At 40.4% G+C, this 17,620-nt stretch overlaps 3 protein-coding genes across 4 annotated transcripts; 1 reads left to right on the top strand and 2 right to left on the bottom strand.

Moving 5' to 3' along the window:
- Nucleotides 1–958: 958 nt before the first annotated feature.
- RB195_000274 (uncharacterized protein) lies at nt 959–3,795 on the top strand (the record flags this gene model as incomplete). The annotated part of the gene is made up of 4 exons (XM_013447154.2): nt 959–976; nt 1,143–1,286; nt 2,961–3,426; nt 3,521–3,795. 4 exons carry the CDS (start codon nt 959–961, stop codon nt 3,793–3,795), a joined length of 903 nt encoding a protein of 300 aa, XP_013302608.2.
- Nucleotides 3,796–8,635: 4,840 nt separating this feature from the next.
- Nucleotides 8,636–9,729, bottom strand: RB195_000273 (uncharacterized protein; the record flags this gene model as incomplete). Of its 2 annotated transcripts, none has more annotated exons than XM_064196519.1 (2): nt 8,636–9,376; nt 9,559–9,729. In XM_064196519.1, the coding sequence occupies 2 exons, from the start codon at nt 9,727–9,729 to the stop codon at nt 8,636–8,638; spliced, it is 912 nt and encodes a 303-aa protein (XP_064052400.1). The 2 variants fall into 2 exon arrangements, with proteins under 2 accessions (XP_064052400.1, XP_064052401.1); XM_064196520.1 differs by having other exon boundaries at nt 9,559–9,720.
- Nucleotides 9,730–13,728: 3,999 nt separating this feature from the next.
- Nucleotides 13,729–16,070, bottom strand: RB195_000272 (uncharacterized protein; the record flags this gene model as incomplete). The annotated part of the gene is made up of 3 exons (XM_064196518.1): nt 13,729–13,901; nt 15,246–15,852; nt 15,909–16,070. 3 exons carry the CDS (start codon nt 16,068–16,070, stop codon nt 13,729–13,731), a joined length of 942 nt encoding a protein of 313 aa, XP_064052399.1.
- Between the last annotated feature and the right edge of the window lie 1,550 nt (nt 16,071–17,620).

The following is a 17,620-nucleotide window of genomic DNA, read 5'->3' as shown; positions in this document are numbered from 1 at the left end:
CTTGTACTTTGGCGCGCAGAGGAACATTCCTAGGGCGCAAAGGCCGGGTATGAAATGCGGATTGCGGAGAAGCTACGCCTCAGGCTATTTTCAGTTTCTTTGGAAGTACTACATGACATCACTTACCCTCTTAATTTTTCCCTCTATCATTTCTCTTGTTCACGTTTTTTTAGCTATTAACTTCCAGTCACTTTGTTTGGAGAGTTTGGTGAAGTTGATCCATCAGTAGCATCGGTAGTTCCAGCTCTATCCTTCTTTTTTTTCCTGCTAGTAGCTTTGGCCTACATGTTATGGGTCCCATGGGTCCTCGAACGAGCTAATGCTTTGGTCTTAGGGTTCCGACTGACTTAGTTATTCGCTTTCAGCAATGAATTGTCGATTGATGAACTACCATCTTCTCAAATTGGAAAGACATTTGTCACGTAAGTACGGCTTCTCTGCTCTATGGACGTTTTGTGCCCAAAAGCACAGTTCGATTGGAGCAACCTTGAGTGTTCCCCTAACTATACTTTGCCCATCAATTCGTGTTACAGGAAAACGACTGACGTTACCAAGTTTTCAAAAAATATTATAACAAAGTTATTAAGTTATTTCAAAGTTATAACAACACACTAGGGCTGGATAAGCGTCTGAAATAGGATCAATGGGTTAGTATGTTAGTGAGAAAGTTCTGAATAGTTACGAGAGTTTTCACAGTTTTTTTTTCTTTAGTGGAGTCTATGGAAAAAAAAGATGGTTGTCGTGTGACCTAGACAATCTCTAAGAGGGTCTCTTCGGTCTAATTGCGTCTGGATTCATTCGGGCGCAAACCATCATTTCATACCCATTAGTGAGTCGTGAATTACTTTCCAGCTATCCGGCTACTCTATGTTATGCGCGCAGTTTCGCTATGGTCTACAAATGAATCCTGTGGATTTACTACTAGTCTTCGTGTCTTCATCGGTCTCATTCAGCCGCCATGGAAACGGAAATAAAGGTAAGCTCTTGTGTAAAACTTCTTCTCTTAGTGTTGTTCTTTTTGAAAGTTCCCTAATGAAGCTCATAACATTTTATTATTTGTTTTAATGGTCTTGTTTATGATAATGTATAATGTTTTATTGTTGTTTATGGTGATGTATAATGTTTTATTTATCCTCTTCAAGGTGAAGATGCTTCGCCTCGTTGCCTACGCATCCGTTGCTTTATCTGTCCTGTCCGTTCTGGCCGTTTCCGCTACTGTACCACTTCTCTACAAGTATGTGAACTACGTGAAGCGTAGCTTAAACGAGGAAGTCCAGTTTTGTTGGGTGAGCATATTCTCTTAACATTCAACGCCATTTCTTGTTTAAGAGAAGTCCGGGCTGACAAATGTCGGAAGTCCACTGACTTCCGACATTTGATTTTGGGGTGGAAATTTCTGGGATTGCGATAACTTCTTTTCGCATTTTCTATCAGGGCAGAACCGCAGCAAACAATCGCCAATCATTTTGCCCCAGAAAAATCCCAGAAACTTCTGCGGTAAGTCTATCACCTCTTACCGCTCTGACTCCTATCTAATCCTCCACCCGGCTGCGGGAGGTTCCGCTCTGAATATTTACCAATGACCAGTGGGCCATGTCAGTTTAACACCTAAATCCACTTCGTGTATAAGTAAGGTCTTTGTGGCAAATGTCAGAAGTACGTTAACCATGTTTTTGACGTAGAGATTTCTGGGATTTTCAATCTTTCTCTGTGGATTAATGGGATAGAAGCGCACATATTTTTAGTTCTGTTTCTTATTTTGACTGGATTTATTGACAACGTAAATTTCTTGCTTTGAAGTGGTCATTTAGGCACCGATGTTGTCCCCTTAAGCTAAACAATGTTGCTGTTCTCGTTGAGCAATTTTCTGTTTAAAAAAGGCAAACAGGACAAAAATTCCGGTCACAAAAGTCTTGTTATAGTGGCATGATTGTTCTGAAACTAGTTGTACATACTATATGGGGGAGATGTGGTGTCCTGTCGAGTTAAAGGCATCACTCCACGAATCTGAGGTGGTACGGATTTCAAGTGGAGTATTCGTATACGGGATGGGAGACTATGGAGAGGGGGTGATTCCGTCCATTTCTTCCTAATTGCCGTAAAAAACGGCCCGGAAGATACGGCTTCAGGCGTACTGGCGCAATATTTTCTACAGGAACTTCGACTGGAGCGCGCCAGCATTGCGCGGCGCCGCATCTTCCGGGCCGTTTTTTTATGGCAATAAGGAAGAAATGGACGAAATCAACCTCTCTCCATAGTCTCCCATCCCGTATACGAATACTCCATCTGAAATCTGCACCACCCCAGATTCGTGGGGTGATGCCTTTAAGGAGTGGGCAGAATTGTTTTGGACGTTTAATTTAAAGGCAGGAAATTGATGTAGCACTGAAACCCCAGAGAAGTCGAAGAGGTTCGGGTTGTAGATTACGGAACTCAGCGTGGCTCCGCTCAACTTCCCTTAATCGAGATAAAAAAAACGGCGTGGAAGATGGCGTTTTTCCCTACGAGGTGCGCTGGAACGCACCACCTCTGTGCACGCGTCGCATCCGAGAGCGAGCGTTTGAAGCTCGATGATTGATCCTTACCAGCCTCTTCAAATAGAACAGACGAATGGCTGAAGGGACCGGAGCGTGTACAATGGGACGCGTCCTAACAAACCTCATAGTAATGAACCCCATTCCCACGCCGTTTTTTTTAAATGACGATTAGGTGAAGTTAAGCGGAGCCACGTTGGGGTTAATTAATCCAACCCGAACTCTACGAGTTCCCTGAGGTTTCCGTACCACGTCAATTTCGTGATACGCTGCCTTTAAAGCCTCCCGTACTTTTGCTCCTGAGTCTTCCTGAAAAGTAGTGATATTCAATACTTCTAAATAACGTAGGTGTCACAGCTGGTCTTAGAGTTTGATCCTTTTCAAAATTTGATGTTTGTCATTACGGTTGAATGTTGGAAGTTTTAGGAGTCCGGCAAAGATATTTGGGAGGAAGTACAGAATATGAGAACCATTCCTTATGAAGGAGGACGATTAGTGAGACAAGCGTATCACAACCAAACGTACGAGTCTGGGACTGAGGACACATCAACATCTGACCTTAAATGTGAGAACTGCTGCCTTCCAGGACCTTCAGGCGTAGCTGGCGCACCCGGTAAACCTGGAAAGCCAGGGAGATCAGGGTCACCGGGAATGCCTGGCAATCCAGGGAGACCACCCCAGCCACCGTGCAGTTTGGTCACCGGTCCTCCTTGCCCTTCTTGTCCACCTGGACCACCCGGATTACCTGGGGCTCAGGGTGAATCAGGTGAACCAGGTCACGCAGGGACACCTGGAATCCCTGGTGAAGACGGAGCACCGGGACCACCTGGCCCTCCAGGGCTTTCAGGAGAGTCAGGTGAAGATGGGAAACCAGGAGTGGATGGCAAACCGGGTCAGTTCACTTCTCTCTAGTAGCTGTTTCTAATCGGATCGACAAACTCATAACCTTTAAAAGAATTTGGAGCATTTTTAGAGTTGAATTTTAGGAACCCCTGCCCCAGAAGTGCTTCCGATTCCTGGACTCGCGGGTAAATCAGGAAGACCTGGTGCTCCAGGTGCACCTGGACAGCCCGGGATACCTGGTGGTGGTGGATCCGCTGGAGCACCTGGCCTGAAAGGATCTCCAGGGCTGAACGGATTGCCAGGTGATGATGGACCACCGGGGATGCCAGGCCCTGTTGGACCTCCCGGCCAACCTGGTGCGAGAGGGACATGTGCGAGTTATTGTGCTGCTGATGGCGGTGTTTTCATTGATGAGTAGTGGTAAAGTCATATATGACGTCATGATTAAAATAAATAGCATTGTAATTGTATTGGTTGTTATCATCAATAAATTAGAGTGGATACAGTATCTGGTGTTAATTAATCCACATGGTGTTAATCAATCCACAATCATCCTTCACTTCAATTCAGAATCGTTTGAGGTTTACGCACACGTAACTAGCCTGTACAATGGCTCGTGGAGGGTTAGCCGTTATGTCAAGACAGTGTTTTTATCCTCCAAGAGAGGTCTGATATCAATTTATCGATCCTTGTGGGATGAAAGGCTTGGTTGGCTCCAGCGCGAATTCGAACCATCGATCGATCGTGCAGTCGCAGCGGGTCCTCTTGCCAACTGGGGTACCCTCGCCCCTGTTGTCATCAATCAATAATCAACGAATGGTCTTTGTTTATCCCCCGTTGTACAGATAGTGATGCTCTGACATCCTGAAGTAGGTTGTATGAGTTTTTGCGACGTATGTGATAAGGAATATTTTATTTCTGGAAAAGTGAAAGTAAAGCAGTTGGAGTACACTGTCGATGCGGCAGAAAAGCGTGAGCCTCCTACCAGGATCAAATTGTTTGCATAGATTTCAACAACAAGATACAAACAAGTTTTTAGTTAGTCATCGACTAGAAAACTTGTTTGGAGTCACCAGCTAATTAGTTTACTAGTTTCCTTCTAACAGCTCATATGCTTGTAACAAATCAAGCTAAGGACTAGCTTTTCAGAAGACAGAGATCAAACAAGCTTACTCTGACCTTCTCTGGAAGTTACGGAATAAACCTGTTATTATAAAACCTGTTATTATAAAGTATTATGATCTAAAGTTACATGCATGAATCATGGACGCTAATTGTGATGGATGGATGAACGATCATTTTTCATCGGAGAGAAGGAACGAGCGAATACTGAGGTCTCTGACTCGGTTCTTCGTTCCGGTTCATGAAACGTTTCGGTGACTTCAAATTTTTTTATTATTGCCCATTTCAAGGCGATAGAAGTGATTAATTATTTATCCATTGTTTTTACTTCATTTATTTATTTCTTTTTGTGTTTTGTGTGAAGCTATTTCGGCGGTTTCGGAGGAATTACTACTTTTATTTATTACTACTTATTTATCTACTATTTTTAATTGATTTATTTACTTATTTTATCTTTGTTTTAAATAGCAGGAAATCACACTTAAGGAGTTAAGGAGTTGAAATGTTTGATGTGATTGTTCGACGGTGAAAAATGGCTGACGTCGTTTTCATAGTTTTCCCGTGGCGGTCAATGTGTTGAAGGAATACAGTAAGCCGCGGAGAAGAAACAACGAACGTTTACGTAGTGAGAGAAATATTTTCATTATTAGACGTGAACTTTGATGAAAAAAAAATATTGTACTTCTCAGGCGATAACCCCATCGAAGTTTTTACGTTGTTGTCAGAGTCAAAATGTGCCAAATATGTGAAAATCAAACCCAAAAATAAGAGCAGATAAAGTTTCTGGCGTTAATCAATCTGCTTGGGATGCACCCCACGTTCAATTTCCCAAGAGCAGATATCATAAGATAATCATTAGTTAATACAGTAATGATTCAATGCTGGAAAGCGACAGTGAGGATCCGGGGGGAAATGTAGGAGAAGGGCCGAGAATGTCTCGAAAGATTACTGTAGTGTTCTCCAGGCAGGGGACTAACGACGCCAGAGGTATATCTCCACAATTCTGTCGTACGCAGAATCCTAGCACCATTCATTTGGCGAGACGCATCAAACTTGTGAAGTTAGCTACGACCTCTTGCGCAGCAGTGTGCCTTCTTGGAGAAGAGCGAGCGATATTGGCGAGTATAAACGCGGCGCACCGTTCTTCATCAGCCATTATTAAACTTTAATGGCGCAAAAAAAAACACAATTAGATTAGTAAAGCGAAATTCCTTCATTGGAGCCAAGTAAAGTAAGGGTAGTTCAGTGTTGAATTATTTGTCAGAGGAATTGGACCAGACCCTCAGTTTATTGAAGATACCTTTGAAAGTTTGCAAATTTTTTTTTTTCGAATTCTGTACTCGAGAAATATAGTTCATCCAGACATACATTTATATTTATATGGAGTAGGAGACAAAATAAAAATATAGATATGCGATTTGCAAGTATAGATAGCCACAGCCTTCATTATACCGGAGCAATCCCAAGTCTCGTTTCGAGACCTTCGACGCTATCGTTTTCAAGTAGACCAGGTCAAATTAGTGGAAATATGAGAAAATAAATAAAAATGACAGTAAAATAATAATAATATAATAATAATAAGATCTCTGGCAATTACCGATCCGGTTTATTTCCACCCTTATTTGTTGACTGTATAATGTCACCGACGTCGCTCGTATGACTTTGAGAGCGCAACGAGGTTCTCGAGACTCACCCGCAGTCGTGGTGACTTTTTGGCCAAAACACTTTAGGGGGTCATATGTGAAAATAATAACAATAACAACAATGACAATAATAATAACACAATAGTAACAACATCGAGGATAGGGTTCATTTGGGCAATACAACTTCGGAAGCCGATAATTTAGAGAAATTTCTTTCTATATCTCAATTCTGCGCACCAAAGCAATAACTTTTTTTTAGCTATTTGTATTTTGTTAATTTCTAAATTTTTATTTGTTGTTATTATTGTTTTATGCCATTATACTACATGCTATTTAAGTGCATTTATGCCTGTCTGTCTATTTATGTGTGCGTTTACGTCACTTTCATTTCATTTTTTTTAAAATTTTTGTCTTGTTCAACACGTATATTATAATAAATTTAATTGATTAAATAGTTGATCATTTTGTTTTAATAATATTTATTTCTATTTTAATAAACTGTGGGATAAAGTGTTTAGCGGCTTCTAGGAAGAACACGATCCGGAGGTCTAAGCGTTTATCTCTGCAAATGACTATACTTTAGGTTCATTTCACATTTTTTGATCGATATCTTGGGACCTTCACAAAGAACAAAAATAGCTGAAAAATTAGCAAACAAGCGTAAAGATTGTAAAGAATTTGGTAATCTGGTTTGAGGAACCATCGACTATTCAAAACATATTTTTCTATCAGTATGATGTCGAGGTTTTTAGATGGGACCTCTACTAGCCTGAAATTTCATCTTTTTCGCCGTTTCCAGAGGCCTAAATAGAGGTTGATTGGAGCAATCGTGCGTTTATTTCGTCAAGCGCCACATTTCCTTGAGTGAATGTTTCGGTAGTCGTTCAAAGCACTGAGAACAAAATCCATACATGTTGAAATTACTCTTACGTGGTGTTCTACCGGCTCTTTTGTTTTCGCAGCCCAGTGCATCAACGACGGACCGACAATGTAACTGATCTGATCTACACGTCTATTCGTCGGTCCATTGAGCAACGACAAGTGCTTATGGTCGGGTCAAAATGACATTAATTACGCAGTGCAGTTGCGTAAGCGGCTGCGCTCGAAGCGGTGTGGTGGAGCGCGTAGCGGCTAGAATCGATGGGGGACCATACGCGGCGACAAGTGGTGGTAGGTGATAAAGGTTATGCAATAAAGGTTACGTCAAGGTTCATGCCGTTTTGACCCGACTATATATATATATATATATATATTTTAACTATGACTATTAAAACCATGATGTGTGAGAGGTTAGCCGGTGATTTATTCAACTGTTAGTGGAAGATATAGAGAACACGTTCATCAGAATCAAATTCTTCTTGAGGCAGCGACTATCAAAGAAATGGAATCCTGGATGGATGGAAAAAATGGATTCCTCATAGAAAACTCATCACCGAAGAACGAATTATTACTACAAATGAAATATTATAGCAATTTTTATTTACGAATTATTACCACACATATTATTTATTTATTTATTTATCTATTTATTACCTACGTTATTCATTAGCTTCCTCTATAACCAGCTATTTCAGATCTTCCAATCCACAAAGTGTTCATCAAATGGAGAAGGATATTCGACAAATATCTTATTAGCTCTTCTTCGACACTTTCCAGATGTGATCAGAAACTGGTCGGCCGGGAGCTGGTAAACAAATTCCTGAAGTGGGAGATCTGATATAACCTGTACAGGATTCGTAATTCGTGAGAAACATTTATAGCACTGTCATCAATGTTGAATCACTTTCACCTGCTAATGGATCTATTAGTTTGATCCATAAATAATGGCTTTTCTTTCAAAATTTGAAGTGGTAGATAGAAAAAAAAGAGTTTCGCGGTATGTAGCAAGTTATTTGGATAGCATTTCTTTCTCCACAAGAAGATGGTGTTTCTGGTTTTTTTTTTAAATTAAATTTTTGTCAATTTTTAGATCAATACAATATGTTCTAGGAGAAAAAGAGCAACGTCCTCCATAGTTTCATCCATTTTTTTTTTCGCTGTAATTTCTTGGACATCCTTTTCTCGAATGATTTTTGAATCAGTGTATGCATTGCTAGGAAGCGTGGATTTAATTTTGGACAAGGAAATAATTGGAAGAACTTCAACGTCGTTGTGGTCAATGCATGAAATAAATCTAAGCATGCAGCTCTCCGGGTAACTGATTCCCTTTTCCCGCTGTGAAATCCAGATGACTCTATCATCTTTCAGGATGAATACAACTTTAATATATATATATATATATATCTAATATATGCACTTCCACGTCGTTGTGGTCAGTGCCGAATTTATAGTGAATTTTTGATTTTTATCACCGTGTACGGTCGGTCTCGTACGCAGTGGAAGTGTATAGGAAGAGCTTCCTTCAAAAAAAAAAAAAAAAAAAAACAAGAATTTGTCAATATGTATGAACAATCGAAGTTATGTAAATCTTTATTGACATAGTTAGACTGTTTTCTAACGTCGTGTGCCATCCTCGAAGAAAACTCCACCATCGATAGCGCAGTACTTCGGGCAGATTCCCTTTTCGCCTTGACCTCCAGGTGTACCTTGTGGCCCCGGTGCACCCGCCTTTCCATCAGCTCCATTCTCTCCTGCTGGTCCCGGAGGTCCTTTAGCACCTGGATTTCCAGCGCCTCCAGCTCCTCCAGGTTGTCCATTAGGTCCAGGAGGGCCAGCAGGTCCAGGTTCTCCTGCCGGTCCTGGTTCCCCAGGTACAAGTGGTTCAGATTGTGCAGAGCTTCCAGGTTGCCCTGGTGCACCAGGTGCTCCATCATTTCCAGCTGGTCCTGGAGGTCCTTTTGGACCAGGTTCTCCAGGAGCGGCATCACTTCCTTGTTGTCCTGGTGAACCATTTGCTCCTGCATCTCCGGGAGGACCTGCTGGTCCAGCAGGTCCTGGCGGCCCTTGAGGACAAGGTTTGCATGGTGGAGGAGTGACTGGCTCGCATGGCTGGTTGGGTGGTTTCCCAGGATTTCCGGGAAGTCCAGCAGTGCCAGGTTTTCCCGGTTTTCCTGGTTGACCGGGTGTTCCTGCGGGTCCTGCTGGTCCCGCCACGCAACATGCTTCGCAGCCTCCGGGACCCTTATTTCCTGTCGTAACGGCCGCATCCTTGTAAGCCTCACGAGCTGTTCTGTTGCTTGGTTGAGCGGCAGATTTCAGTTCTCGTACCTCCCACCATATGTCTTTTGCTGCTCCCTGAAATATTATGGATTATGTGGATTCATACGGACATCGCTGAGATTTCTTTTGCTAGTTATGGATGCTAGACGTAGATATAGATCGGCTACATTCAAAAGCAAATGAATGACTCTTTTGAGTTGTACGGTAGAAGAACGTAGTGGATTACTGTAATAGTACTGTAATAGAATCTCACTAACCCTGCAGAAGACAATTTCATTTTGCATGGTCCTTTTCACATGATGCACATAATTGTAGACCATAGGCAGGGTGACCGTAACAGAAAGTACAGCCACAACAGAGAAAGTAACAGCTGAATAGGCCACGAAACGGTAGGCTTTGACCCTCGTTTGAAGGTCCATTAGGTCCATAATGGGGGCTTTCGCCGAGGACACGAGCACTGTGCTGACCGCGTCGCGTCGCGTCGGTCGTCGGCCGTCTCCTCCTTTTAAAGATCCAATGGAAACCGGCCTCGAACCACATTGAAAACTGGTAATAGATGGTTAGCCGAGCGCATCAAGTGCCATGTAATTGAGATAACACAACAACACACAGGGGGCAAATAGCTTCATTTACGGGGGAGGGAGCGGGGAGATGTGAATGAGAGCAGATCGTGCGCTCATCCATTGACTTATTAGAAACTTTCAAGGAGTTACTTACCATAATAGTTACTTACCAGTTACCATAAGTAAACAGAATAAGGAGAATCTTAGTAGAGTAAGTAGAATCTTGGAGAAAACTCTGGCATAAGCGTCAAAAGCCAAGAAAAAACTAAAAAAAAAATCCTCTAAATCTCTCCAAATGCAGATCCGCAGAAAAAAATGGTGCAGGCAACAGTAATATTTCAAAGTCTATTAAAGGATCCATGAAATCCGTGAAATCCTCGGGAATCTTCTCCAAATTCAAATCATTGACATCTTCATAAGAGGTAACATTTATGTTTTTCTTCCTCATAGCAAGATTAGTATTTTTTATATTTATTTTATGTTTTGTGTTTTATTTCCTATAAAAATATATTGTATGTGTATTTTTTATATTCAAAAACATATTTTTTGTAGGTTACTGCTGCTATTATTTTTTTTATGAGGTAAAGGTTTTATTATTTTTCAAAATAGATGAAAAAGGTGTTGAAAAGGTTTAAAACTGGATTGTTTAGAATTCTGATGAGAACATTTCCTGTTCTGTTTCTCTTTGTGACATTTACGAGTCCACATCGTTAATGACAACAACAAAACAATAAAAGTGAGGTTAGTGCAGCAAACATATGTGGAAGAGGACGTATGTGTGACGGGCAATTCCTATTATCGTCCCCTCCGGGGAATGAACGGAGTCAGAGTTAAATAGACTCATTTTTGTAGTACTTATAGAATCAAATGTACGCGAAATGAACCTGCAGCGACAGGAAAGGGGCATCTGGATTGAATGTGATCTGAGCAACCAACATCTGTCTCTTTGTCGTCTCGTCTACATTTAAACTTTTCATTTCTAACCTGCAATTCTGTAAAAGAAAACTGTTGTGAGCTGTAGAAACTGTAAAATCTATTCAATTCCGCCTGAGGGCACGAGATTCAGGTTGATCGTATCTCTTCATCGAACAATCACCAGCGATTGGTTGTTGCTTCGAATTTCTCAGAAGATTCCAGTCTCAGTTTCACTCAGTGTGCATCATAATTTATAATTTATAACTTCATAAATTATGTTTTATAATTTACAAATAATTTTTTTAAAATTTTTATTTCACTAAATCTATCTGATATACAAATATATTTATTATTTATTTAGTTCCCTACGTTATTGTTTTATTAATTTTTACTGTGGTATCGTGTTATATTATTTCATTGTTATATTACATGTATATTTTTTATTATTGTGTGTATATATTACATATATTACTACTATATATTATTTTCTTATTATATTACGTTTATTATCACATTCTTCTATTTGTTTATACTTATTTATTAACTGTTATTTTATTTAATTGTGTATTTACTACGTGTTTATTTGTTAATATAATTTTTATGCATTTATTCATACCTTATTCTAAAATTTTTAGCAGAATAGCTGTGATCCAATTGCAAACCATTTTCAAATTGAACTTTTTACCGCCAATGATTTTTGGCCTGAACTTAGGACACATCTGTTTGCTTCGTGGTACAGTTAAATATACCAAAATTTAATCGAATTTTAGCTAGTTGATACATTCTTGTACCATATATTTTTTATAAATGTTAAGAGAACGTCAACATCGTAAAAGTTTGTTAAATTTTAAAATATCATAAAAATATCCGGTCGTTCCGTAATTCTATTCGAAAAGCGTTATTTGAAACAATTTCTCCAAGAGGAAAGAGTGAATCGCTTGTTCACTTCCCTGAACTGTTTGTTACTCTTTCCCTTCCTCCAAACACTTGATCTGACATATTACTCAACACAGTCTCCCAATTTACCGACAAATGATGCATTTATGAGATTTGAACGGCTTGTCACACGCAACGTTTGGCGTGGCGCCAAATTTTTGATGTTATCTCGGGATAGATCTGTCTGAAAATGGCATAAATATTATGTGGAGCTCGCTTGAGACAACGCTGCTATTCCAGCGCTAGTTTCATCGAAAGTGAACGGGGCACAAAGATCGTATTCAGTGTATTCACTTCAGAAATGTTAGCGTTTTTCACTTATGAGTCGCAAAATCTTCCTTCTCCCTCGATTCATGGAATTCACGCTGCTAATTGTGGTGATTCTTTACACTCGAGGCCAGTTGAACAATTTAATTCAGGATGTAGGTTACTAGTTAGAGAGAGCCTTTTCTCCGCTCCACTCGCTAGCTGCAGTTCCCGAGGATCTCACCCCTGATCTTAGCCGCTTCGAGCGCAGCCGCTTACGCATCTGCACCGCTTTATGTCCTCTGGACCTCGCCACTTAAAAAAAAATCATCTTTGATTGAAATGGGAGGGAGCCGAGAATCTAAGCAATGAACATTCATTCAGTCGTTCGGATATTTTCGAATGTAGAAGTGGTAATACCGAGTTTCAGATCCCATCTATAGCTTTAGGCGGGCGTGTAGCGCAGTCGGTAAGAGGTTACGCCGTGGCTGCACGATCGATCGGAGGTTCGAAACCGCCCTAGAGCTCACCGAGGCTTTCATCTCTCCTTGGCCGATAAATTGGTACCAGACTTGGGAATAAAGATACTGACTTAATCCATCCGGCTAGCCCCCGCAAGTCATTGTATGGGCCAGTTACACGTTCGTGAACCTCAAACAATTCTGAATTGAAGTGGACGTGGTGGCGCGGGTCCCAAGCCGATTCATTAACGCCAGAGATTTTATCTTTTTTACTTTTATTTACAAATTGATCTGTCAACCCACCACTCTTCATGCTTTGAAGGGCCAGTCTTGTTGTGTAAAATTCAGGCGAAATTGTACTGAGCTCTGTTCCACCTTTTTTTTTGTTTTATGGCACACCTGCAGGTGTTTTCAATGAATAAATGAATAAATAAATAAATAAATAAATAAATTATAGGTGGTCTTTAAAGTGTCAGATCAGACAGTGTCCAGTTATGTACCACTACTCCTCTCGAAAATTCTGTTGGTTCTGTTGAATTCTTTTTTTTTTGGCCACAAAATGAGGAGAAGGGGATTTATTGCTTGCGATGCTACTATTTGTTTTAATCGTTTTCACATTCAGTTTGATTATATTATTATTTTTACATATTTTTTATTCTCTTTTCTATTTTTACAGAACTCACTCACTTTCCTCTTACTTACTATATTACTCCAAAGTTGCTGAGATGGTGTTTGCATAGAAGTACAACGGGTTACCTAGATAATATGAATAGAAGGAAAATCACTTCCGGAAACAATTGAGATGTTCTTTCCTGCGACTCTACATCTTATTTTAAAACTATGGGACCCACCTACCGTTGGGATGAATAAATTCCTACAAAATCCCCGAAATCTGGTGAAGTCCGTCATGACCTGACAGGATTTATCCGCCTCTATAGATTTATTATGTCTCTTCGTCTTCTTTTTGTTTTCTTTCTTTTTGTTTTTTGTTTTCTTTTTGTTTTTGAATCAGTGGCTATGTAACAATTATTATTTATCTGTTTATTTACACCCATACCTTTAATGTTTTAAATATTTTTATTTATATTTTTTTACTATTAACACTCAGAACGGCTCTTGATTTAACTCTGCTATTGTAACTGTAGCGACTGCAGTGACGAATACCGTAACACTTCATCTGCTTGGGAGGTCTTGCAACGAAAACCACAAGGAAAATTTGAATCTAATTCTACTCTGCACAGTATTCAGCATTCCTGACTTTATTATAAAGACTGTCCTTCTGTAATAAATAGTGCTCTCCTTGAAATTAACGACGTGTCCCGTCCTCAAAGAAGATTCCACCGTCAATGGCGCAATACTTGGGGCAGATACCACGTTCTCCTGGTTGTCCGGGAGGTCCTTGTGGTCCTGGTTGACCAGGGTTACCATCCGCTCCTGGTTTTCCGTCTGGTCCTGGTGGTCCCTTAGGTCCAGGTTGACCTGGAAATAAATATCATAATTCGTCCGAGTATGTAGTTTCAGTTTTCTGCGCTCTGCCCAGCCGATCTGTGCGCTTCTCTACGCAGATTACGGCGACTGGAACTGGATTGTCATAAATTGCGGGAAAATCGAAAAAGTTTCCGATCACGGATTCGATGATGTGATCCGTTGCTTCGAGCGTGAAGGTTTTTTTTTCTTTTCTGACGTGAATTTCGTGAGAATTGTGATATTTTAGAGAGGTGCGGAGAAACATGCATAGATTTTCTGCCATGGAATCTCCCATGTTGGATCATCTGGGACATCTAAGTAAATAATACAGAACAATAAAATATATGAAATATTGGCAAAATAGTGTAATTTCGAATTTTGGGTAATTAATAAAGAATTCTGCACATTTTTCCTAGCTGCATATCAAAATTCTATATTATTTCTTATTATTTCTTCTAATTTTTATACATGTGTTAATTTTTATAATTTCTATTTTTATTCTTATATTTCGCGTATTTTTATATATCATAGAGGAATACTGTAAGAAAGGAACTGTAGTCAATCTGGTGATCTCTTTTGAAGTAAATGCGTCTTCACGACAGAATTTGCCATTCGTTAGCTACTTACAGTAACTTTTCACCTTCTTAGCTGATCCCCTATTTATAACATTTTTTCCTGACCAAAAAAAAGTTCCGGTATCTCTTGGATTCATGGATACTGTAGCCAAAAACACTCCAAAATGCAATAATTCTGTTAAAAACTAGCATTTCCATGATTTCCCATCCATCAATGCTTTCTCTCGTTTTCAACATATTATATATTAATAGAAAATATTAATGGAATTGTAGTTCATCCAGAAATTTGAAATATTCCTCGTCAGTCTTTGTTGGAACGTTTCAAATGAAAATCTACCAGCAACTAATGAAATTTACTGTTTAAATCATACTAAAATTTCGTAAACTGTCACTCAAAGTTTAGGGGTGGTCAAACTTGAAGTGGACTTGGATTAAATTTCAAAGAAAAACTTTATGTCTTACAGTAACTTGATGAAGAGATCTGGCTAATCATTAAGGTCCGACCGTTTCTTATGAAATCCTGGAGAATTCCTGCATTAGCAGGCGCGCGCATTAGCGCTCGCTCGCTAATGCACCGTTCTTATGTTCCTTTCGTTTTTTTTTCTTTTTTTTTCTTTAATTATTTTCCGACTCTTCAGCTTAATAAACGTTACTCCACTTTTTCCATTTCTTTGAGTCATTTTTGTTCATTTCCTACTGATGGTAACCGCTACTTGTGTTTACGCTAAGCTCCACTAAGGAATTTTCCCTACAGGAGTTTTACAAGTCCCTGAATACTGACCTGGTGCTCCGTCGGTTCCTGGTTGCCCATTGGGTCCAACTGGTCCTTCAGGTCCAGGCTCTCCGTTTGGACCGGGTTCTCCTGCCTGTGGTGGTTCGCAAGTGGCCGGTAGTCCTGGTTCTCCAGCCTCTCCAGGTGCGCCAGGTTTTCCTGGAGGTCCAGCAGGTCCCTTTGGTCCTTGATCTCCTGGCGCTGCATCCTCCCCAGGTGGTCCTTGATCACCATTTGAGCCGTTGTCTCCTGGTGGACCGGGAGGTCCAGGCGGGCCAGGAGGTCCTTGTGGGCAAGGTTTGCAGGGAGGTGGGGCGAACATCTCACATGGTGTCTTTGGCGGACGTCCAGGATTTCCTGGCATGCCAGGTGCACCAGGTTTTCCTGGTCGTCCTGGCTTGCCAGGAGCTCCAGGTGCACCCGGTGCGCCGGGGATGCAGCAGCCTTCGCAGCCGGCGTCGAACGATGGTCCTGTGACGTGAGAGGGCTGAGGATGTCCGGACATATCGTTCGAAACTTCCGCGTCTCCATAACCAATCTGTCTGGCTGTACGATTGTGAGGTTGTTGGAATTTCTTTAGATTGTGCACGTCAGCCCATACGTCCTTGGCAGATCCCTGAAAATGATGGATTTAGTTGTTTAGCGCTTGTGATGATTGTGTGTGTGGTTCACCTTGCAGAGAATCGCTTCGTTATGAAGCTGTCGACGAACCGTGTGCACATAGTTGTACACGATTGGAAGGGTGATACAGACGGATAGTACTGCGACCACCGAGAACACGACAGCCGAGTAGGCGACGAAACGATACGCCTTGATCTTTGTGTCGATATCCATGGCTTCGCTTCTATGCACGTTACGTTCCCACTTATATATCAGCGATAACGATCCGCCCTCACAAAGACGCTTTTTGCACTTGTACACGTTTCGGGGCGATGGGGTGGAGTTTTGTCGGATGAGTTTCTCCTTAAAAACGCCCCGGGATGTTTTCGAGACTGGATAAGAGTCACAGCAACGCGGTGTGATTCCCCGGCGACCAAGCAATTCGTCGAAAGATGGAATTTTATTCAGGAGAAAATGGAAGTTTTATCCAGAAAATAAGTAAAAGCAATAATTCTATTTTTGAGCTTGTAAGGTCTCCTTATTTTCCAGTTTTTCATACTCAGCTACAGTAATCAAAATTCACATCCCTCCCCTGGAAAAACCCAAAATAAGGCGAATCACCTGAAAATATGTAATCATAACAGTAAGGGAAATAAGTTGAGCGCAGGACTGAACCCTGAGGTTACGTTAACGAGGAAAAAATGGTATATTTCAAAGAAAAAAAAGGTATAACGAGCAAAGAAAATATTCAGGGAAAAAATTTCAATTTGAAGTGCAAATGCCGATGGTGTCTTCATAACTCAACAACCTTTTTTACCTCAACTTCAACTACAATTCAACTTCCTTTTCTCCTCAATAACTCCTTCCTTCATTTGTGGTTTTCCAGGCTTTTGGGATCGGAAATCAATAAAAAAAATGTACAGCCGCGGTTAGTGATTTGTTTGATGGAACTTATTCAATAAATCATATTTTGCGGATTTATTTTAATCATGGGATGTACCAGATGTTCTAAAAAATCAACAGATCAGTATTTAGCTAGTTTCGTTTAATATTTTTTCAATGAGAAGAGCAAGAGCTAGCAGAAAATAAAAAAATAAGAAAATAAATAAAAGGAAATTTTTGTAAATAAAGGAAAATTTTTGTAGAGTTCATATATAGCTCCCATATAGCTCGCATTCCTGTCGAAGACCATCTGCCTCCGATCCGGAATTCATTTCTAGACAACACAATATAAGCTACAATAAGGAATAAATCTGCTATTATGCATCATAGTGCTTTTATTTCAAGCTGACGGTAGCGCTACTCACTAGTCTTGAGACATTTTTAATATGTTTTTTATCTGTGACAGAAAAAAAATGCGTTCCATACGAATACGGTAGCTGTGAAGGAAAGAAAAATATCCTCGAAACCCTTGAAAAAGAATGTAAAGACCTGCTTGAAGAAGGCTACGTTGCGTCCCATCTTCGATGGGACCCTTGAGCCTGATTTCAAACTCTAACCACCGTGTCCAGTACCACATAATTCCCTCTTAAGGAGTCCATTTGTAATGATTAGTGAAGATAGAGGAATACCCCATACTCTAGCACAATGGCTTAATTTAATTTTCCAATATTTATTTGAATTTTGATTTTTTTCTTAAATTTTTTCTTTCAAATAATGTAAGGGTAGTGGTTAGAATGAAAGGTCCGCCCAAGTACTCGGGCTAGAAATTCGAAAAAGCGCGTGTCCGGATTTGTACCCTGAGGAAAACAGCAGTTTGGGTGGTCCAGAGCTGGTTTCGGTGG

The sequence above is a fragment of the Necator americanus genome, chromosome IV, assembly GCF_031761385.1.
Source record: "Necator americanus strain Aroian chromosome IV, whole genome shotgun sequence".
NCBI lineage: Eukaryota > Metazoa > Nematoda > Chromadorea > Rhabditida > Ancylostomatidae > Necator > Necator americanus.
The sequence above is the reverse complement of the archived record's forward strand: the minus strand, read 5'-3'. Positions and strand labels throughout refer to the sequence as shown.